Below are 23949 nucleotides of genomic sequence, written 5' to 3'. Positions count from 1 at the left end.
TCAATACCTAAATCCTTTGATTTATAATTATTGTTTTAAAGACTTTGAGAGATGGCAGGTGAATGATATATCTATTACATCTGTTTGGCAAAATATAGAATTACAATATGCACCCTTTCTTTTGGGTTCTCATACTTGCGTAAACGTAACTAAAGCCTATTAAAAATATGAAATAAAAGGATCAGTTTCATTATTCTTTTCATTTGACCACTTCTGAATTCACTGCATTTGTGGTATATCAGGTCTTTGCAAGACTTCCATTTCAATTCTTTTAAGAGGATCAACGTTTTAAAAGGACTCAAATATATGATTACAGTTATTACTTGGCTATGTGCTGATGGTATTTTATTCTACTCTGTATCAGTGGATAAGAAAGTTATAAACAATGAACATTTTAAAAAATGTTAACAGTTGAAAAGAGGATTTATGTGATATCTGCTTGCATTGTTCAGTGACAGTCATGCTAAATCCAATTAAACTTCACAAATGTCCAATTCTCCTATTATAGATTTAAGAAGATTATTCCCATTCCTGAGCAGAACATGGTTCAGATGTTGTGTTATCTCCTTGAATGCCTCCTCACCAAGGAGAATACCCCTCCAGATTGCCCTAAAGATCTCTATGAACTTTATTTTGTCTTTGCTGCTATTTGGGCCTTTGGTGGTGCTCTGTTCCAAGACCAGGTAAGAAAAGTGATTCCATGAAAAATGTCATTAATTAACATAGCTTCATACGGACGATAATATTTGCAGCTCAGGGTTAACCTGCAGGGTCCTTGGTTCTTTCTGAACTTGGTACTCTCTGAGTGCTGATGATGTTACCTAGTTTGGTAATGAAATGTCTACAAGAAAATCACCAAGCTCAGAGAGCACCAAAGAACCCATAGCTTCATATATTAAACTGAGCACTCAGTGAATTGGTTCTCAGATCATTTTAGGCGATGATTGGCTATTATAAACCATAAACTCTCAGTTTACTTTTGGTGTTTGGCCATAATTAAAGCAGAGGATGGCTTAGTATGATGAATGAAGTCATATCTCTTGACAAGAGCAACTTTGCAACCATTTAAACATGTCCAGAGAGTGTTCCAAGGGTACTTTTTCTAGAGGCAACTGGACTCTGGTTTAAACCAGAAAGCCCATTTGCTTCTTGAAAAGCACATTTGGGACAAACCTGGATGGTTGAGAATCTCCATAGAGATATATAGAGATTCTTATGGAAAACACAAATCATTAAAATCTACCCATTCTAAGCATATTATTATAGAAGAAATATGCGTAGACATTTGAGGGTCTAGTATTACTGAAACTCTCTTTGTGCCCTACACAGTCCTTCAAGAGGTTGTTTTTATTTCGTCCTAGCAAGGCATTCCAAATCTAGATAACCATGTTCCTATCAAGCACTTGGAACTGCTAAAAGCAATCTAACCAAAATATAATGGTTCCCTTTACCTTTGTTAATGTCAATTAGAAGTGAAGTTGAATGCTACGTATCATGGGCTTTACACAAGAAATCATTAAATTATTATAGATGAGCTAGCTGGAATGAAAGTCACTGCATATTTTTCCTCTATTAGTACAGTTCATACACTTGGCGCTATGAACTATCCATTATTAGTTTAATTCTGCCTACCTAATTTTTCAGGGACTTACAAGTACCCATTCTATTTGTAATGAGTCCTTATTTGATAGTTAAAAAAGACAGAAAACTGACAGCAGAATTCAAGCATTGATTCTCAACAGTGGGTGATGAATGCAAGTTTTTCTTTTATAGTGAACAATGGGCCTGGTTTCAGATGCAGCATACTAGGGGCTGTATATAGTTCTGGGAGGAGAGTTTTCTGCAAATAAGTGTTGTGGAAAAGTAACCCCATACAGAGAGGTGTATTATCTCCATGCATCTCACAAAGAGGGGGGATTTATATAAGGCCTCTCTCATTTTGGGGGGTCTTTTAATGACCCCGTAATCCCTTGCATTGGGGTAGAGTCAGGGCAACTGAATGGTGTTTACTGTCCGGATGCCCTTCCGGTTGCCAATGCAGAGTTCGCTGCAAATATTTTCTCATTGTGCCCAGAGAAAGAGAAATATCTGCCGCTACCTAGGATTGAACTCACAGTCTCCTGATTGTGAGGCGATAGCTCCACCTCTTCATAATCCCTCTCTCAAGGACCGAATCAAATAAGCAGATCCAATTCTTCAGTTCTTACTTTGGAGATCTTACATCATGTTGGATTAGTTGAAGATATTATTTATTGTAGATATTTCTTTTTTTCCCCCTTGGAGTTCCCTATTATAAAACCTAAAGCAATTCTTAAGTTGTGCCTAGCTGATCATGGATGATCTCAAAAGAACCTAAACAAAATTGGATTTGGTTAGTACTTGGATAGGCCCAGGATTGTAGGTTAAATTGACCAAATATTGAGGAATATCACAGAAAAACAAACCACTTTCACATAGTTATCAAGAAAGCAATTTTAATATCCCAGGTAGTTTATAAGAATCAAATCTGATTTTGGGGGAGTTTTTGAGGCATTACATAAAATGTTCAGATATTTTCAAGACTATCCTCCACAACTAGATTTCCAATTCTTTCCTCCCATCTGCATATTGGGGAAAAAAACGAACGAAGCCATTTTCTCATTGTTTTAATTGAGATCCTTTGCCATCAGGGCATTCTTTGTGGGAAGGGAGGCAAAATGCTTGTTCTCTTCCCTTCTGTTTTAATCCATGTGGGGGCACTGAAACTCTCCTTCACTGATTTTCTTTCCCATAAGACAGCTCTTTTTTCATGATGCTTCTATAACAAGAAGAGAAAGAAAGGGCGGGGGGAGAAAGTCCCTATTTTCTGCATCTAAATTAACCTTATTATTCAATTATTTATTTAATCCTGTTTTTCAGCTGTTATTTTGTCATCGATTTATATTGCATATCATTAACATGAGCCTGAAGTTCTCTCTCCTTATTTCCGGGTTCATTTTTTCAATTTTTACTACCAAACCTTGTACTAATTGGTATGTCAGTTGTTCCAAAGTTTATTTGTTTGTTTCAAATAATTTATTATAGGGAAACATTGAAAGAGTTTTGGAGAAATTGTTAATGATTTAGCTGCCATTTTTATTCAATACCCAAGCTTTCATAGCTCTCAATCCACTCGATAAGCTACAGTATATGCGATGAAATCCCGACATACCTTTTTTTGAGTGCATACTCACAATTATAGCTGTAGGGAAGGGGAGAAAATTGGGGGAAGGAGAGGGATAACTAGCGGGGGAAAAACAGGTTTGTTTTAGAAAGAGAAAAGTGAAATTTCAGAGTCTCATTGATAGTGACTTTCCTTGTGAACTGGTGTAATGAAAACACTCTTATTTTAAACATTGGAAAAACTAAAGAGATCATTGTTGATTTCAGAAAAGGCAGGCACAGCCACACTCCTCTGTGTATAAATGATTCCTCTGTGGAGATGGTTAGCAGCATCAAATTTCTGGGTGTGCAGCTAACGAGTAGGCTGGCTTGGTCACTCAACAGCGAGACATTAGTGAAGCGGGCAGAGCAGCACCTGCATTTTTTTGCTTCTCATGAGAAAAGTCCACGTTCCTTCCCCTGTCCTTACCACTTTCTATACAGGGACGATCGAGAGCTTCCTGTCATATTGCATTACAGTCTGGTTTGGAAGCATTGCTTGCTTTAGACAGGAAGGCAGTGCAGAGAGTGGTGAGGATGGCAGAAAAGATCATTTGTAGTTCACTCCCTTCTATCCAGGACATAGCACATAAGCGTTGCTTGAGCAGGTTTGCAGCGTTGTCTGGGACGCTACACATCCTCTTGACAACCTGTTTTCCTTGTTACCTTCTGGGAGGAGGCTTCATGGTAACTGAAGCAGAACATCTAGATTCAGTCACAGTTTTGTTCCACACAGTATCAACCATGTGGACTCTTAAACTTCTTCTTTCCGTTACATGTTCAAGTTGGAAGTGATTAATATTTGTATGTATTTATATGTAAGGGTGTAGGTATATAGATATGTATGTATATAGCACGTCTATGTGTGTGTTGTGTATGCGTACACTTTTTAGAGCAGGCAATAGAATTTCATTTTTAATGTGTGCCAGTGAGCCCACAGTAAAAAATGAAAATAAAGGTTACCTTATCTTGTCAGATTTTTGATGGAAAATCTTCAACTGGTCTAGTGTTTCTTAAAGGCCAACAAGTTTATTATAATGTTCCAACTGTCTTTATCTTTTTCTTCATATAGTGTTTTCTTGGTTCCCCAATAGGTGTATTAATCCATTTGTTAAAGGCATTTCTGCACTCTATGAATTTCCAAGCCATGCAAGAAATAAGAGGTAGCGTGGTTTTTTGCTATGGAAATGAGCCTGCAGCCTTTGGAGTGACATTCTCCTTGCTATCTTTTTAGATAGTAACAAGATGCTGCAATCTTATACTTTATATCTAAAGAAACCTCAATTTCCTTTTCTGTGTAGACTTAAAGAAATGCTTTTGTTTAATCTACCACTCAGAAGAAACCAGGATTGGAAATTGTATTTTCATTCTGATTTCGCTAAGGTCTGATACAAGGAAGAAATGTGATTTGCTTAAAAATGAGTGTACCAGCTTATGGCTTACTTCTGCACTTCTGTAAAAAAAGAGAGAAAGAGAAATTTGAGGTTCATTCATATGTCTGGCTAGGTGTGGTGTGAAGTACAGTTAAAAAATAATTTCTGAAGGACAATGCCCACTATATTGCCTCAGTCTTCCCCCCACGTTTTAAAAATACACTTTCTTTTTCCTTCCGCTTTCTATTTTTACCCAAGGGACAGGAAGAACACCAAAATGGTGATGGTTCTCCCCCCACACAAAAAAACTGGCCATTGGTGGATGTGTCAGATGCAAAGTATTCTGACCTAGGCTTTCCCAAAAAGCATGACACAGACTCCTGGTCTGGACAAAACCCCTTTTATTAAACAAATGTAAATTCCTCTCATTCCCATTCAGCAAGGCCTGGCAAACAGTCTTTCAAAGGACTATTTATGACTACAGACCTTCTCTATCTTGGAAAACTGCCATATAAATGTTTTCCAAGTGAGGTGCTGTGCAAGGAAAGACTGGGCACAGAGTCTCTGAGATTCACGGACAGATCTTCACACTCCTGAAATGAATCTAAAACCGAACGAACGAATTGCTTCCTGCAAAAGCCCACTCCCCTTTCACTCCTCTTTTATTTCCTATGGGAGGGGCCAATCACCCTCCACTTGTGACTTTACTACCAAGTCTATCCTGATTTCTGAGTTGTTCCTTTCTTCTGGCAGCTCTGTGCATGCGCACACTGGGAACAGGCTCCAGCTGTTCCTCTGCCTCACCGCTGTCTAGCTCCGTAGGCACCTGATCACTGCCAGATGGCCTCGGCCCCATCTCTGACTCCAACACAGAGCCCTCGTCCGAACCTTCCCCAGCCTTCAGAACTGGCCCATGTTCTTCCCCAACCTCCTCGCCATCCGACTCTGCAACCAGCTCTGCTGGCTGCTGGCGGGCCACAACACAAAGTACTAAGGATAAGGGAATATGAACAGAGGGCAGTCCCTGTAGAAGTTCTCCCAATGGAAGCCACTTCTCAGAGACCTGCCTATGACAAAGAAAAATACATTCATCTTCCCTGGTGCTGGGAAGATGCAGGGTAAATATGCAGGGAGTCAATCAGTCAGGAATTGTGTTACTACTGCTTGACAAGACATCTGGTCAGCATCATTGCCAAAACTGAAGAATGGGTTACAGTTTCTTCCTTTTCAACCAGAATAAAAGACAAATGGCTCTTTTCTGGTAGAATGAAGGTGCTAGGCTTAGCCTATTCTTATAATGCATTTCCCCCATTTAAATCTTCTTTCTATTGTAATCACACAAACAAACAAACAGATTGGTAATCATTGTTTAGGCTAGATTCTCATTCTCAGGAACATTCAAATACTCACATGGAATGCTTCCAACTCTAACAGCAAGTTCTTTAATTAACGTGAAATCATGACATTATGCCTTAACTGAGTTTGTCAGGAGGAGCCTTTTGCTTGTGGAAAAGTCATAGTGCAAATCCTAGTCCTTATCCTGTCACATGTAAATATGACATACATAGTATCTATTTTGTATCTTAAACAGGCTACCTTCTGAGAAAGGAAACAATAAATTAGCCCTTAACACTTTTTATTGATTGTTTAATTATATGCCATCCAGATGTTTTTGACTTCTAGTGACCACATATATAGAAGATAAATTACCACACAGATATGAAGCATTGGTTAAGCCAAGGGTGCTTTTTCAAGAGGAACTGGATTTTTTGATTTTTCTTTGTAAGAAGTTTTGCTTCTCATCCAAAAAGCTTCTTCAGCTCTGACTGGATGGTGGGGAATGGAAGGATTTATACTCCTTGCAGACAGCTGGTCATTTGCATTCTTTTAGCAAGTCTTTAAGGCCACCTGGAGTTTTATCTGTGTCCTCAGGGTCACTTGAGTAGTGGAAATTGGTGTGGAGCCTTCTTGGGACTGCTGAAAGGACTATGTTGTAGCCTAGAGATAGATGATGTTGTATCCTCCCACTCTGTTCAGTTTTGATTTAGATGACCTCTTTGACCCCTCTTTCAAACTAGAGGTCCTCTCTGTCCAAAATGTGGACTTTGCTGTCTTTAGAAGAATGGCCTTTGTCTTTTAAATGCAGATGGACTGCTGAATCTAGTCCTGATGGGTTTGTTTTCCTATGTTGTGCCATGTATTTACTTGGTTACTTCATAATAAGGTAGAAACGTACATTAAGTACGTTTCTTAGCACTGACCAATCAATTTCATTGATTAATTTCATTGAATGCTCATTCAAAAACCTGTAAGATATGTAAAAGGATCAGAGGCTTTTTGCCTATTCAGAAGCTTTCATATTATATATGAAATAAATGAAGACATAACTTTTATTGTATTTTTTTGGTTGAAGAGTAGATGAACTTTTTTTTAAACTTTATAGAGCTTATTCCTTAATCAGAAAAAGAAACAAAAGGAAATATGGAGCTTGGGTGTACTGTAAAACCAGTGTGGAATATTGATAACTATGATTACCATAAGCCAGTGATGGCGAACCTATGGCATGCATGCCACAGGTGGTACGCGGAGCCATTTGTCAGGGCACGCAAGGCGCTGGCCAGCTGAGTTCACCATTTTTAAAAGCCATTTTTCGCCCTCCCCAGGCTCCAGAGGCTTTATAGGACCCTCCAAGCAAACCGGAAGTCACTTCCGGTTTGCTCGGAGGGTCGTTTTAAGCGTTCCAAAGGCTTCAGGGACCGTCCGGAGGCTTCCCTGACGCCCTCGGAGCACTTAAAACGACCCTCCGAGCAAACCGGAAGTCATTTCTGGTTTGCTCAGAGGTTCGTTTTAAGCATTCTGAAGGCGTCAGGGAAGCCTCCAGACAGTCGCTGAAGCCTCCGGAGGCCTCCGGGGGGCCGTGGGAGGCTCTTTTCGCCCTCCCCAGGCTCCTATAAAGCCTCTGGAGCCTGGGGAGGGCGGAAAAAGCATGTAAAATGGGGGGTCGCGCCTGTTGTGCATGCATGCGCACTGGGGGTCGCGCACTGCATTTTGGGTGCGGCACACCCGCACACAACCCCCCTGCGCTCCCCCCACTTGTGGCACGCGAGCCAAAAAAGGTTCGCCATCGCTGCCATAAGCAATAATAACTAAATCACAATCCTTTTTGCACTAAGTGATGCATAATTTTTTTAAACCTAGCAAGCTGTTAGCAAATATGAATGTATGTCGGAAGAGAGAGAGAGAGAGGTGTGCACATAAACCCTTTCTGCTAAGACTTATGTGGTTTAATCATGAAGTTATTACCTGAACACCTGGTTTATTTCACTTGTTGCTCTGCATGCTGATCTTATATATTTTAAATAGTATTTATGAGATTACTCATCTTATTTTTTGATCCAGGAAAATGCAAGCAAAACTTTTCTGAATTCTTCCCATCCTTTTGGCCCTGAAAAAATCAAATTGTTTGAATAATACTTTTCATATGTCAGCTTCACTATACATGGTTTGGGAAGAATTGGGTAGAACAGAATAAAGAATAACTGATTCCTTTGGAAGTGATGAGGAGCAGGATAGCACAATAAATAGGTAATAGATACAATCAAAAGGTCATAGCTGTCAGCCTTGCAAGCTAGTGCAGACAAAAAGCACACTCAGAAGTACTATCATTACTATATTGTAGTTACAGTAACAGGATCTTGCAAATTCTAAAGTACATTTCTGCCCTGTTGTCTTCACAGCCCAAAAAAAACCTAGAACGGGTCCCTTCTGAGATGTTTGTCATGGGCACGTTCAATCTATGGGCTAATTCTGCCTCTTATTTGCCCATTGGCTTGGCTGAGGCTTTCCCCCCTGTCTCACAGGTCATTACTAGATCCCATTACACTGAGATGGAGCCAATCTGCCCTTCTCCAGAACATGTCAATCATTAATGTACACGCTGGTTTTAGGAAATCAGATGTACTCTTGCTGGATAATGAGAAAGGCAAGGATGTTTAAAAAAGTATGTTTTTGATTTGTTGATTATAAAAGGCTCGAGATCATACTAGTATCCTCAGGGAAGAAATGGAAAGAATACAAAAAATACTGAAAATAAAAAATGTGACATAAAGAGTCATAGGTTACTAGATATTATCCCAAGAATTGTTCCAGATAACCAATGGAAAAACATACGGAAGGGTTCTTAGATCTTTCTATATACCAACATATTTGCACTCTGAGAGTAGAAAAACTTCCTCATGCTGATTATCCCCCACCCCCCCCATTCCACTCTAATTATTTATTCAGTAAATTAAGTAAGCCGGGGCTTATCTCTCAGTGTTTCACATTTACTGCACTGCTTTCTTTGACATTTCACTCAGGGAGTGAACTAGAGAACATTATGTCTGCTGAGTTCCTCTGTGTAGGGTACAGAATCTCTGTTTTTTTTTTTGAAGAATAGCGATTCTTTGAATAAAACCCATGAACATAACATTATGAAATTAACAGTTTGATACTAGTTACAATAGAGAGAGCTGAGCAGAATCATATATGGATGTCAGAGCAATTTTTAGCAAAATAACAGAGAAAATAAAGTTGACAGAGCAAGTATGCCAAAACTAAGCAACTGAATATCTGCAAAATCCACAGCCACTAGTTCATATGGATCCTAAATTAGGGTGTCATGGTTAGATTCAAGGGGTGTTCTGATTTAAAACATCTAGGATAGCATTGGTAATCTTGGCAATTTTAAGGTGCGTGAACTTTTGGGAGGGGAGTTATGGGACTTGAAGGCAGTGGTGGATTCCTACCGATTCGGACCAGTTAGGCCAAACCGGTAGTGGTTTGGCGGCCTGGGTCGCTAGAACCGGTGGTGACCTAGGCCTGCTACATCCCCGAACTGGTTCTCTGGGCGGTGCCTATGGCTCTGCCATCTTGTTTTCCAGTTCTGTGCATGTGCAGAACAATTTTAATTGTAGTGTCCGTGCAGCACGCACAAGAGCGAATTGGCAGTAGTGCCTGCTGGAACCCACCCCTGGTTGAAGGCCACACATTTTGAAGTTGTTAAGAATGAGAAGCATACTCAACTTGAAACTCCAAGAATGTATGCAGTCCTTAGTATTGTTGGGCGGATCCTCTGCTGTCCTTCCAGATGTTGTTACAAACGGTAGCATTTATAGGGATAGAAAAGGAAAATTACAAAATAGGGGATTAATTGTTTGAACTGTATTCATTGCAATCTTAATATTGGTTTTGAATTAGAATTAATTTAATTTATTTTGAATGTTGTGCTTGGTTCCCTTTTGCCCCTTTTTCCTGAAATCTAGTTTGGATTATGACCCTTGACCTTTTCAAAAGTGGAGTATGACCCTGCTTTAGGAAGGGTCTTTCAATCTCTCTCGATGAAGTTTGCTGTATGCAATAAAGTCCTTGAGAGTCTTAATCTTTGCTGCAATACTACGAAAAAGCATTTTGCAAGTTGCATTTGTAATTTAGACCCGACAAAAATGTACCTCTACCTTTAGACAGTGAACTCCATGTCCCTTTTTCAGCTTCTCTGTAAATGTCAGCCCGAAGAGTCCAAAGTGCCGTAGTCTGAATAAGAACAAGCAAAGATCTGGTGAAAAATGATCCAATATAAAATCTGTTTATTGCTTGCTATAGAAATTGCCCTTAGCTCTGACCTTTTGCAGCTGAAATGTCAGAATAAACAATATGAATGCTTTCCCACTGTTGCAGGCTGGTAGGTGGGCAGCAAGGTCCTTCTCTGAAAAGGGGTGGAAAGAAGAGCATTAAAGTCAGCAAGCTGCCCCCCCCCCATTACATGAGGAACCAAAATTTATCACTGCTCTAGTAGTGTGGGTTGCTTGATTTCCTGCTATTTAATGTTATTTTAGTGCTAAAGATAATCTGTTTTCTCAGTCTTCTTATTTTGTTTTTTGTTTTTTTTCATACCAGAATGACTTTGTTGTTGTTGTTGTTACTCTACTGATCTGGTTTCTCCCTCCCTCTTCCTGCTTTTTAATGCGATCCATGTTGTGAGAAAGGATGTATTGTTATGTGAGTCGTTTCCTCCTTTTTTGTTTTTAATAAATCTATAATGGAGCTTAATAATGGTAACAGAAAATGAGGTGGGTAGAGAAAGGAGTCAAGCAATATATATATATATATATATATATATATATGTTGTAACATAAATACATATAGATATAGATAGATAGATAGATAGATAGATAGATAGATGAGAGAGAGAGAGAGAGAGAGAGAGAGAGAGAGAGGGAGAGAGAGAGAGAGAGAGAGAGACTGACTTGATTTTTCCCGGCACAGTTCCTTTTCAGATATACTGCAGCCATAAAAAAGCCAGAATTATGCTATTTCGAGTTAGAAAAGCCACTACATCGCAGAACTCTTGATGGCTGGGTTTTAGTAAGAGGACTTCCTCCTCCTTCTCCGCTCAGTATATCCACAGAAAAAGTCTAAAGTTGGTGCAATTACTTGTATTTTTTTTTTTATATCACCATTCCCTGGGGGGAAGTTTCATAGCCTCAATGAAATGAACTTGTGGCTTCATCTGACTGGCTGTATTGGAAAAGTGTCTGAAGTCAACATATCTAAGCAAAATAATCCCGGAAGAATCCAGTGAGAGTTTGAAGTTAATTTGGCAGGAACTTTTGGTTTACAGTTATATTCACCAGGCACATTTCAATAAGACCTTCACTTTAGATGGATTCCTTACATTATTTCTTGTGAATAGATAATAACTGTCCTGTTAACTTTTCTCAGTAATAAAAAAACTAAACTGAACATGTAGACAAAGTGTATATTATATATGTAAATAGACTATCATAGAATAACAGCAAAAAGGACTCCATATAAACTCACACCATCTCCAACACAAGTCTTTCCTACAGCAACTTCTTTAACCTGGTTATTTTTCAGGTAGCCATGCTATCTGAAGAATTATAGAAATTAAGGTCCACACATTGGGAGGTTGCTTCCCTATAGCATGAGTTCATTTGTTCATCTGCATTAGTCAAGGATTAAGAAATAGTATGTATGTGTGAACCAATCTTTTGAACTCTATATGAATAATCAATGAACAAGAAAACAGTTACATAGTGACTTAAGAAGCCTTCAAATTAAAGTAGCAGAGCTTTTTTTGAATATAGACTAGCCAAAGAGCAACAGGGCAAGTAATGTCTCTTCCATAGTATCATGGATGCTAAAGGAGCAACCACAATATTCTGGGTAGCAAGTAGCTCAACTTTTGAACTACACACAATTGTGACCTGTGTGTTTGTGAAAATATCTCTAGTACCGTGCATTGCTTGATGTTAGTCCTGGACATTCTTCACTCAGCGAATCTGAGTGAATCCACTGTAAATTGCCCCGCCTGCCTGCTTGCCTACCTATCTACTTGTCTGTCTGTCTGTCTGTCTGTCTGTCTGTCCGTCCGTCCGTCCGTCCGTCCGTCCGTCCGTCCGTCCGTCCGTCCGTCCGTCCATCCATCCATCCATCCATCCACCCAGCCACCCATCCACCCAGCCACCCATCTTACCACAGGGTAACTCTATACATGTGCAATTAAATCTTCACTCTTGAATGAGATGTCTTCTATCATGTAGGCTGCTTGTTTAGGAATTATAAAATTGCCAAGGTAAAATGCGGGGGAGAAATACAGAAGCATACCTGTATGTGTCCTGTTTCAGCATAATGACAAGTGTTATTAGTTAAACTTAGGCAGATATAACTTTTTCTGGGAAGAAGGATGTGGAATTTATAGCACAATATGTATATTATTGCATTGAGTATATGATGCAGGTCATAGCAACGGAGAGACCAATGCAGTCTTAGCTAATCTTAAAAAAAAAATAAGCTAAGGATAAGTACTTGTTTAGGAGATTCATCAGGACTGTAGTCTAGACTGAGAAGTCAAAGAAAAAAAAATCCTAAGAAGTTAGTGGCAAACCACTTATACTTTGTTGTCCAGAAAACTGCATGGCTGTGTCCAGGTAGTCATCATCAGTTTTTAAAGCAAGACTTAAGGGAATCATCATGTTTATTGTTTTGTACAATAAGGAACTGGTAGCATTAACATTCCAATAGAATCTTGTCTTCTGCCTGATATCTAGAGCAAGGGCCCCCAACCTCTGGTCCATGGATCTGTACCGGTCCATGGCATACCAGTAACAAACAAGCAAACCCCAACTGCAGGATGTAGGCAGCATGCGAAACCACCCCCTCTGGTCCTTGGAAGAACATTTCTCCATGCAACCGGTCCATGGAACTAGTCCCTGCTGCTGATGGAGAGGATTTCAAACTTTCTGCAGGAAACAAAGTCAACTATTAGTTGCTTTTGCAGCCCAAGCCACCTGTTTTAGGGTATCCACATAGAGGTCAGAAAAATCAGAGCTCAAAGGGATCCTACAAAGATATGTCGCCAAACTTAGAATAATAAGTAAATATCCAATATTTCTCAAGCAAATTGTAAGTAGGATTTGACTCTCAGATAATAATTCACTGGATTGCCTTTCAGTATTTATTAGAATAATATAGCAAAAAAAAAAGTATATTCATTAAAACTCATTTTCTCTATTTTTTTGGAAGCTTGTAGACTATAGAGTTGAATTCAGTAAATGGTGGGTGACTGAATTCAAGACCATCAAGTTTCCTTCCCAAGGAACAGTTTTTGACTTTTATATTGATTCGGAAACCAAAAAAATTGAACCTTGGTCCAAGCTGATCCCCAAATTTGAATTTGACCGAGAAATACCATTACAGGTGAGTAATTCACTTATGCGGTTATATGAGACAGAGAATGTTAAAGGCACAAACATAGTTGGAAAAGAATGTGTGAGAGACATCAGTCTCCAAATTAATTATTTTATTTACACATTAGTTTTGAAGCCAGTCTTTACACTGAGAAGCATAGTTGTCTATTTTTCAAACATACTGATAAGCTGTTAGGATTTATCAGTTTATTTATTACAAACTGATTCAGAAATCATTTGGTGAGAACTTAAGAGATCTGAATTGTGCCATAAGAGAGAGAGAGAGTGTGTCTACCTGAAAGAACAACTTGTTGTTCTTGAACTTAGTGTGATGTGATTTTATTAATTTTTATGTACGTACTTCTTTTGTCTAATTGTATTAAAATGTGATTGTTATCACAGGTTCTATTTAATTCAGTGGAAATACATGCAATAGGGGCCAAATTTGGCATGAAAACAGCAATTGCTCCATCATTATCGTCATTAATGCAAGGAATACTGTATGTATGGCCTTTTTTTCTAGGAATTCTATTTAAAAGAAAACCTATTATAGTCCAGTTTTTAAATCAATCCTCCTCTTTTCTTTTTCCTCCTCTGCTCATATTCATTTTTGGCATCCACATTTTGGTACCGTGTAATGCACAAATAAATATAATGATAATAATGAGGCAATTGCTGTTTTCTTGCCAAATTGGACTTCATTTGCATGTGTTTCCATTAGATTTGGTCTTTTCAAGGTTGAATTGTTCACTAGGGATTATCAGGATCGTTTTAACCTCCTTCCATGCAACATTATTATTATTATTATTAATCAAATTTATAATTTATTTATATTTATAACATATTTATTTAAATTTATAATTATAGCACAATTACATGCTTCAAACTATAAAAATATGGGAGGCCTGCTGCCTTTTTTACATACCAGTTTCTTAAGCTACAGAAAACACTGGGCGAGGAGGGTGTATACATCATCCATGCTCCATGCAGCAGCATCTGTTTCTCTCCGTAGCAGAGATATCTTGAACTGTTGTTTTTTCTGCTTGAGGCTCTGCAGTTGCTACAAGTTAATGCTGAGTCTCAAGCTGGTGACAGGAGAAGAATGATGCTGGCATGATTTAGGGAGGCAAAAAAAAAAAAAAAAAAAAAAAGCAAACCAGGCCATTCTGAGGCTTTCTTTCTTTTTCTTTTTTGCAATTTTGGCCTTCTTGACAACGAGGGAGAGGTTTTGTAATTTGGCCAGTTTTAGCTCAAAAAAGTCTTTACAGGCATTGTTAGTCTGATTAGTCTGATTCCACTCTGCAGTTAGTTGTTTGGATTTCCATTTGTTGTCTTGACGATAGTAAGAATGCAACTGCAGTGATCCCATCTCCAGTCATTTTCGGGAGGGTCACTGTGAATTTTGGAAATAGAAAACAGGAAACAAATTCTGTTAGATGCTGCCATTACATAATATTTTTCTGAAAATTCCACTGTTGTTATTGTGAGAAAAGATCTACAGCAGTGCTTACAACCCCTGGGTAAATTATCCAGAATTGGATAAAAGTGGTTTTTCTTTGGGTAATGATACACAAACCCATTACTCAGGCACAACAAGGACATTTAAATGAAGACTTTCTGACAAGCAGTTTTGGGTAATGAAGGAAATAGTTTGGGAAGCACTGGGTTAGGGGATACTGTATATTTTTTCTGGAGTTAGATGAAACATCTTGCACAATCTAATTTGGATGAGATTATTGGTAAATCAAAATATTAAAAATGCAAAGCAGTTTATTCATGAGCCAATCAAACAAAAAGAATTCTAAGTAGAAGAAGCCTATTGCTAAATTGATATAAACAACCTATGTTCTTTCCCCTAATTCTGAACTTGCTATCTAGTGGCGTCATATCACTGGAACTCAGAGCCTGATTCTTAGGTCAGGCTTTGCAAAATGATAGAAAAGATGTCAAAGAAGTCACCACACATATCGAAGTAGTCCTTGACTCATGACTGTTTGTTTAACAATAGCTCAAAGTTAAGATAGCCTTGAAAAAAATGACTCATGATCTGTCCTTGAAGTTATGACCTTTGCGCCACCTGCTAGGTCACAGTTGAAATTCAATCATGTGACCAGCTTGCATTTATGATGGTTGCAGTGTCTTGTGGTCATGCGATCATGATTTGTGACCTTCCCAAACAGCTTCTGTCAAACAAAGTCAACTGAGGAAGCCAGATTCATTTAACAACCATGTGATTCACCCAGCAGCCACACAATTGGCTTAATGACTGCTGTAAAAAATAGTTGTAAAATTGGACCTGGTCACATGATTATTCGTTTAATGACTGCATTCCTTAGCGACAGAAATTCCAGTACCAGCTGTGGTTGCAAGTTGAGGACTACCTGTATTCCAGACTTTGAATATGATTGAAGCTATTTAAGTATAAAAGGGTATTTAAAGTATAAAGGCGTATAAGAATAATTACTCATGAAACATTGTCATGCAACGCCACTTACTGAGCAGACCTGCCCGACTTCTGTGGCTGGAATGTTCTGAGTCTCCTAGTAAATGCCTCTCATATCCCTTTCAGGCCTGTCTGGTTCATACCAATGAAACCATCCGGCTGCGCTATTTCATGGATCATCTCTTGGAGAGTCACAGGCCTGTCATGCTGGTGGGAAATGCAGGCACGGGAAAGTCTGTGATTGTCGGAGATAAGCTGTCTTTCCTGGATTCCGAGCAGTACCTGGTGAAGAATGTTCCTTTTAATTACTATACCACCTCTGCCATGTTGCAAGGTAAACTGCTGGGTGAAGTGTGGGGGGGAAGGGGGACAAATTTGCCAAGGCAATTCTTTAGCTAGGATAGAAATGTGCTAGGAGTTGTTGAATACTGCAGGTCAAAGAAAAAAAAATTAAAATCCAGGGTGACATAAAATTAATCACTGATATAGATCCTCCTTTAAAAGGGCTACAGAACCCAGAAAGTAGAACTTGATTACTAAAACCCACAGGAAAATGGAGTCCATTATTTAGTGGCAATGCCAAACATAGGACCCCAATTCAGGTAATGCATTATAGCAAAAGACTCAAATTCATAAATTATGCGCGTTTGTAGCACTACAAGTAAATTTCTGTGGCTTGCAAAACAATACTTTCTTGGTACTGATCTTGGAAAAACAAAATATGTCAACCTGGTAACTAAACCAAATATAGGTCTTCTGGTTAATAATTAATTCTGTCAGCTAACAAATGGCTTTGTTTTGCAACTCTGTTTCACAGTAAGAATTTGATTAACCTATGTTTAATGGCATACAATGACTCTCTTTATCACCTTTATTTTTGGTGTCACTAGACCAGTTTCGGCACTGAGTGCTCAAACTGCACCATAAACCCAAAGATCAGCTGGCCGGTGTATGCCGGAGCGCTGGAAACCTGAACAACTAGCTGGCTGGTGTGCGCATGCTGGTCTTTGGGGTTCCGGTGCTCCAGTGTGTGTGAAGGTCAGCTGGCTGGCAGCATGAACTGAACCCCAGGTGGCTGGTGGCAGTGCGAGAGCCCACAGAGAGGGCTCTGCGGGCCACCTCTGGCACCTGTGCCATAGGTTTGCCATCATAGCACTAGACATTTTTGTATCAATACAGGTGAACCTTGACTTACAGCCACTGTGGAGCCCAACATTTCTGTTGCTAAGTGAGACAGTTGTTAAATGAACTTTGCTTCATTTTGCAACCTTTCTTGCCACTGTTTTTAAGTGAATCATTGCAATTGTTACACGTGAAACTGGCTTCCCCATTGACCTTGTTTGTCGGAAGGTCAAAAAAGGTGATCGGATGACCCCACATGACATTGCAACCGTCATAAATATGAGTCAGTTGCCAAGCACCTCAGTTTTAATCACCTGATCATGCAGATGTTGCAACAGTTGAAAGTGTGAAAAATGATCCTAAGTCACCTTTTTTTCAGTGTTGTAACTTCGAACCGGCCACTAAATGAACTGTTGTAAGTCAAGGACTACCTGTATATGAAAAGGCTTCGGTGTTGTACACTTAAACTATTTACTTTCTTGCAGCACACGTGACATTTGGGTTTTGGGATTCTTGTGCTGCTCTCGTAATCTAAAGAAAAATTAAATTCCAACAAACTAAAATTATAGCTTTTAAAATAATTTTTAATGTGGCAAAGAATTAGCTGGGTCATTTAGATCATCATGGCCTAAGCAAGAAAGGGCAAAGATAAATATTTTTTCCTGTTCTGTTTTGGTAGTGGAGCAGATAATAGTTTTAACTATCTGAAATATACCTTTCAAGATCCTAAGGTCACTAGGAGATGCATTTTCTTTGTACTGATGTTCTAAAGTTAAACTTCTTCCAAGAAAGTATGGTTCTATCAGTTCTTCATATGTTTTATCAATATTCAGAGAATTGTCTTCAGTAGTAGCTCAGTAGACCTTTTGACTGAACCAGCTAGTGTCTTAATGGGTTTGAAGGACTTTTCCGTGTTATTTAATATCAAAGCACAGGCTATGCCAGTTCAATCCACTTTTGCTATGATTTTTTCTTCTTTAAATTTGAAAATCTGTTGTTATCTATTTTAGTGCCAGGATGCTTAAAGTGTAATGCAATGCACCCAGACTGTGTTGTTTTGAACAATGGATTTCTTGTGGGGAAATGGGGAAAGTCCTTATAAGCATTACCTTTTCTGTGGCAATCATTTTATCAATATAATGTTCAAAATGAACATATTTATGAGGCTTTTATCTATAATTAAAATTGCTTTAATATTTGAGCATGAGCAATTCAAAATTTATGCAGCTGCAGCAGCAGTAGCAGCAAAAGAGGAAAGAGTTCCACCTAGAATTAGTTTGCAAAGGAGAATGCTGCAGGCAAATTGTCAGTTCCTGCAGTTTCTGCCATTCCTTAATCATCCCAGCTACAATCTGGTTACAGTTGAATAAATGTCATAGATTAACCTTACTTGAATTGATGCCCTCCAGATACATTGTATTTCCGTAATTTCATCCAGTATTTTTCATGTTGAAATCTGTCATTGTGAGGATTGTAAAGAGAGGTCTGTAACACAGAGAGTGTTCTTTGTTGTTTATCCAGAAATGTGGGGCCTGTAGGAATAAATACAGGTGTACTATTCAGTTTCTGAACTAAATGCTTCATTTAGGCTTTTGCTCATATTGGCAATTTCTTTTGTAATATTGTCCTACTTCGAAGCCTTTTTTTTTTGCCTCTTGAATTCCCCCACTATTTGTAGATAATCCACAACTTTGAGATATTTCACAACATTGATCCAGATGGTTTTCTCTGTAGATATTAGATTTAAATATTGTGCATGATGGACCAGAAAAGACAGTTCCACCCTAACACAATTAATAGTGCCCTGATGGAAAATATTTAAGAAAACCAAATCAATTTGGAGAATGGATTTTGGATGGCAATCAAAATATGCAAGGAGGGGCTTTTAATAATATTTTGGTTTGAACTTCTATGTTTTAAGTCTCACTTTTACAGTTTAAATTCTTACATAATATAATCAGACAATTTTGTGATTGATTTAATCATTATGATACATCAAATTGGTGTCATCGTTAGCAACAACCTAGATACCAAGATGAAATTTGGTTATTGTAAAACAGCCTTTCCTAAACAATAGCCCTGAGCAGTACATTGTGTGTGCTTCTTAAATGAAGAAAAACCTGATCAGAGATGCCTTTATATTCTTGGAGGAGTGTTTGAGTTTGTACTACCTTGCATATACTCAATTAAATTGTACCAAACAATTCAAAATTATATTCAGCAATATCAAGTCTCATCTTTAAAGTTAGCTATAGTTAGCATGTAGGGACGCAGTGGCTCAGTGGCTAAGGCACTGAGCTTGTCGATGAGAAAGGTCGGCAATTCAGCGGTTCGAATCCTTAGTGCTGCATAACGGAGTGAGCTCCCATTACTTGTCCCAGCTTCTGCCAACCCAGCAGTTCAAAAGCATGAAAAAATCCAAGTAGGAAAATAGGGACCACTTTTGGTGGGAAGGTAACACCGTTCTGTGCGCCTTTGGCATTTAGTCATGTTGGCAACATGACCACAGAGACATCTTCAGGCAGCGCTGGCTCTTCAGCTTTGAAATGGAGAGGAGCACTGCTCCCTAGAGTCGGGAACAACTAGCACATATGTGTGAGGGGTACCTTTACCTTTATCCTTATAGTTAGAATTAGGGTTATTTGCAAATACCGTTTGATCCAAACTGGCATTGAAACAATACTCTGACTTCCATGCATCACTTAAAAGTCCAGGATCCACAAACACAAATATTATCAATTCTTTATGTAGCAATTTTTCATTTCCATCCTCAGTTGCTGCTAATAAGGCAAGTCCAGTCCCTTGTGTTAAATAAGAGAGAATCCGTACAATTTAATGCAAACCAGCTTTTGTAGTTTAATATAAAGTATGAATGGATTGGAGTTAGTTTCAAAATTAATATGCTTCAATAATAAAAATAGATCACACAAACTATTTTTTTTTGTAAGATCACTCTTGGCAATATCTAATATGGAAGTTTTTTTTATTTTTCACTTCAACAAATTGAATGAATGAATTTCTGTATTTGTCCTATTTTATGTCTACCTATAATGAAACCTGTTTGTCTTCATTAATATGTTCAGGAGTGAGTTTTGCAAATCTGTTTGCTAAAATGCTTGTAAATATTTTACAGTCCTGATTAGTGAAAAAAAATGGGCATTTATATCCATTGCTTCTAAGTTAGCATAACGGTATTATTCATGTTTCTTTCTATGACTCTTGAACTCTCAAAATATAATTAAAAGGCAAAAGAGAATGAACTGAAATACAATAAAGTAACTAATAACATTTCATCTGTAACTATAAATCCTCAGAGTCATATCAGATTTTACATCGATGGCTCCCCTATATTAATTTGAAGTAATGGCATTCCAAAAATCATTATGATCTTGAATAATATTTAATTTATTTAAATATTTTCTAATTTTGAATTCCTCATTACAGTCCAATTTATGTATTTTTTTTCCAGAAGATTCCTAATTTTGTTAGCTTTGTAAATCAATTTGTTCTTAGAAAATGTAGTGGATAGATTCTTATTTTTCATTTTTTGTTTTTCAGTATTTCAAGTTTTTATTTGACAAGTCACAAAATTTTTCCTTTCTGTTTTGGAAGTTCAGATACATTTCATTTACTTTTATACTTGGAAGAGTTTCTGTTAACAACTCCTATAACTCTTATTATTAATAAATAGTTGAACCAGAAATTTCTTTCTAAATTTATCATCTTTTTTCAGTATTCTTTTTTTTAAATTCTACTATCTTCACCTGTAAAGCCTATTGTAAATGCTTTCATTCTGTCACAGACCAGTGCATTTAATTATGTTTTGTTTAAATTAATCTGAAAAGGGAGGGAGGGAGAGAGAGAGACAGACAGAGAGAGAGAGAGAGAGACAGAGACAGAGACAGACAGATAGCTCTTGAGATTCAAATGCATGAATTCTGGATAGAAATAAAGAAATTGATGGTAGCAGCTGGGGAAAAAATGGCCAGTGGAAAAAGATCATAGTGGCCTAGGAATAGAAATTGTATTTTTCCTACATTTGGTATCATCTTTCAACCTTTTTTAAATATAAAGTTTTTTTTATTTTTTCATTTTCATAACATATAACTACATGCATGCTATTACATAGCCAACATTGTATTATATTATTAAATGTTTGCATTAATTCATCTTACCATCAACTCCCAAAAACAATTAAACAATTTATTGGCTCTTCTTCTCTCCATATACCATATTTGTACCTTATCCACCACTTTCTTCTCTCTCTCTCTCCTCCTCCCTACCTCCTTTCTTCCCTCTGCCATCCTTGTCTTTTCTACTTCCCCTTCCTCTCTCCTTCTCCTCTCTTTCCACTCCTTCTTTCTCTCCTCCTCTTCCTCCCCCTGACCTCTCTCCTATCCCCCTTTTCTTCCCTTACCTCTCTCCTGTACTTCACACTCTTCATCTCATTTACTAGGTGTATTTCAGCTTCTGAGCGAGCTCCATTTTATGTTGATGGTATTTATAATTCCTTTTCAATATACATGTTTAATTTTAACATATATCTTCCTTCTTTTTTAAAAAGAGGAAAAATGTATACTTATATAGTAATTGTGTTTTTTACCCCCACCCCCCAGCATATTTTTGGCCGAGATGTAGACCTGGTTACAATTCCCAGCTATTCTCATCATTATATTTATATAATTATGCATCCTTACACGCCCCAAATTTGTGATTCTGTCTTTGTAATCTCAATAATTTCCCATTGTAGATATATTTCATATTCCCTCTCCATTTTTCCATATCTTGAGTTAGATTACCCTTAATTGTCTTTAAATAGCAATCCTTACTGTTCAATGTTCATTATAATTCCCTTAATCTACTATATAGAATAACAAGCGGTACACATCTCATTTTGTTCATCATCTTAGAAGTTTTATATATGTCCATGTTTTGTAAATTTTAACCCATGCTTAATTGTCCTTCCATTGTCATATTCAATGAATTAGCAATTCAGTTTAATTATCATGTGTAAAAGTGCATCACAAACCTCTGTTTTACAATCTCCCCATATCAGTTTCATATTTGTCCATATTTTTAACATTTATTTAATTATCTTTCCATTATCACATTCAAACCATTAGCAACTCAATTTTATTGTCATGTTTAGGAGTAAACCACATATCTCAGCTTTATATTTCCCCATATAACAATTTCTAATTGTCTGATTTTTTCCTAGTAAGTCTTTTGTCCCACTTTTCTATTCCTGTCTTCTCCCTTTTCTTTGTTTTGACATGTCCACCTTCTTCAATTTTTCCCAAGCCAATGTCAAACCCAAAGAAATCTTTTATATTTCCCTTTGTTGGGGCGTAACCCCCTTCTTCAGTTTTCCCTATGCCACTGGCAATCTCCGTAAGATCTTTTGTCTGCTTTTTATTTCTTTTTGTTGGGACAGATCTCCCCCTTTTCAATTTTCCCTATACCACTGTCAAACCCAATGAAGTTTTTTGTCTGCTTTTTATTTCCCACCGTTTCTACCCCTTCAATATCCCCCCCCCTAGTGATTCAACCCTGCATTTTCCCTTTCTTTCTTTCTTTTTGCCAAAATCCAGATCTGTCCATTAATATAATTTATACTCTCAAGATTCTTTGCCTTTTCCAAGTTTTGATTTATGACTGTGGGTTAATTAGATCTTCTTACAGTCTTTCATCTCGTCCTGGGTACTCCTGTTCAGTTGCTTTGGCTGGAAGCCAGCTTCTTGTGCAGCCATGTTGCCATGCTGCTGCCCCTACTCTGATTCAGAGAGCAAATATCTGACCTGCGAGGGACCTGTTACCTCCCTCTGGGTCTGATGAGAACTGCCCCTTCTTCGCCCCCACTTCCAGGGGGTTCTGATCCAAAAAGGATCTTGGAATTGGTTTGTCAGACAGGGTTCACGTGAGGCTCTTCAGAGGTCACACGCTTCACGTCTGTTCAGCTGGAGAACTTCCTGTCGATCCCATTTTTCAACCTTCTTAAGTCAGCACTGTCTTCATTCCACTGGATTCAGGGTTCAATGATTAAAATTCTGTTCAACTCACAGGAATGTAGCTGCGAAAATCTCTCTTACCGTTATGTTTTAAAGAACGTCCTTGTTCCACTCTGCCTTTCTTATAAGCAGCAGTGAAAGATGCTTGTTATATCTTTGCAACAGCACAAGGATTCATGCTGGTTCTCTACATGTAAGTGACTGGGGTATTAAGCCCATGCAAGCAAGATACAAATAACTAACCATAGAGAAAGGCAACATTGGAGAACATACTTTGCGTGACATTCAGGAGTTTTTACAGATTGTTTACATTACCCAACATGGTTATGATGCTCTGCAGACTTCCAGATGCAATTAGCTGCCAAGCATAAGGTAAGTCAGGGAAAATCCTGCAAAAGGCCATTGAGCCTCCTTGCAAAGTTTCTTCTTGTACTAAATTTACCCGTGGAGAATTCCACAGCCCATCAGCCTCTAGAAAACACAGCAGATGCTTAATAACTCTAAATACAGTGACTGTTTATTCCTGTATAATTGGGATCTGTGTGTCTGCGCTAGACATGTGGCTTATGATATTATTGTGAGGCGCATTCTCAAATTAAAACACTGCTTTCACGAACATGTCATTTAATCTCTCAGTAATTGCATTTCAATTTGATGTATCTCTTCTACACTTGTTAAGACTCTAAAAGGGTTGTTTTCTATGTTAATTAAGCTCTAATTAAATGCTTATTTGAAAACCGTATCTCACTTCCAGAAATTTCAAAATTGTCATGGTGCTAGGTTGTTGAAAGGAGAAAATTCTGCAGAGACAGAGGTGTCAGCTTTCCCCCCGTATTTCAAATTCTTTTATGCCCCAAGCTGTCAAAACCTGGGAAATCAGATACGTTGCATGGGTGCTAAATGCAAAGCAAAAAGCACTTTAATAACCTATAAATATATAATCAGTGTAGTGAAAAGCAAATTATAAATCTTTTTTAATTGTTTGCCTACGTCATGAAATTCAGATGCAGATATTTGGAAATGTTTTATTCTTGCAGGATTGCTTCTAGCAATCCTTTAGTGTTTTACTAAAGTAT

At 38.0% G+C, this 23949-nt stretch overlaps 1 protein-coding gene across 1 annotated transcript in view; it reads left to right on the top strand.

The window, feature by feature from the left end:
• Nucleotides 1-23949, top strand: part of DNAH9 (dynein axonemal heavy chain 9) — a gene marked incomplete at its 5' end in the record, with an annotated part of 234306 nt that overhangs the window by 72184 nt on the left and 138173 nt on the right. Inside the window, 3 exons of the mRNA XM_081938079.1 lie at nucleotides 509-683; nucleotides 13137-13310; nucleotides 15870-16077. Of these exons, the coding sequence (XP_081794205.1) occupies nucleotides 509-683; nucleotides 13137-13310; nucleotides 15870-16077 (557 nt within the window). The remainder of the gene's footprint in view (nucleotides 1-508; nucleotides 684-13136; nucleotides 13311-15869; nucleotides 16078-23949) is intronic.

The sequence above is a fragment of the Natrix helvetica genome (genome assembly GCF_964273705.1).
Source record: "Natrix helvetica genome assembly, chromosome: 1".
Lineage (NCBI taxonomy): Eukaryota > Metazoa > Chordata > Lepidosauria > Squamata > Natricidae > Natrix > Natrix helvetica.
Note: the sequence above shows the minus strand (reverse complement) of the source record. Positions and strands in the feature narration are given on the sequence as shown.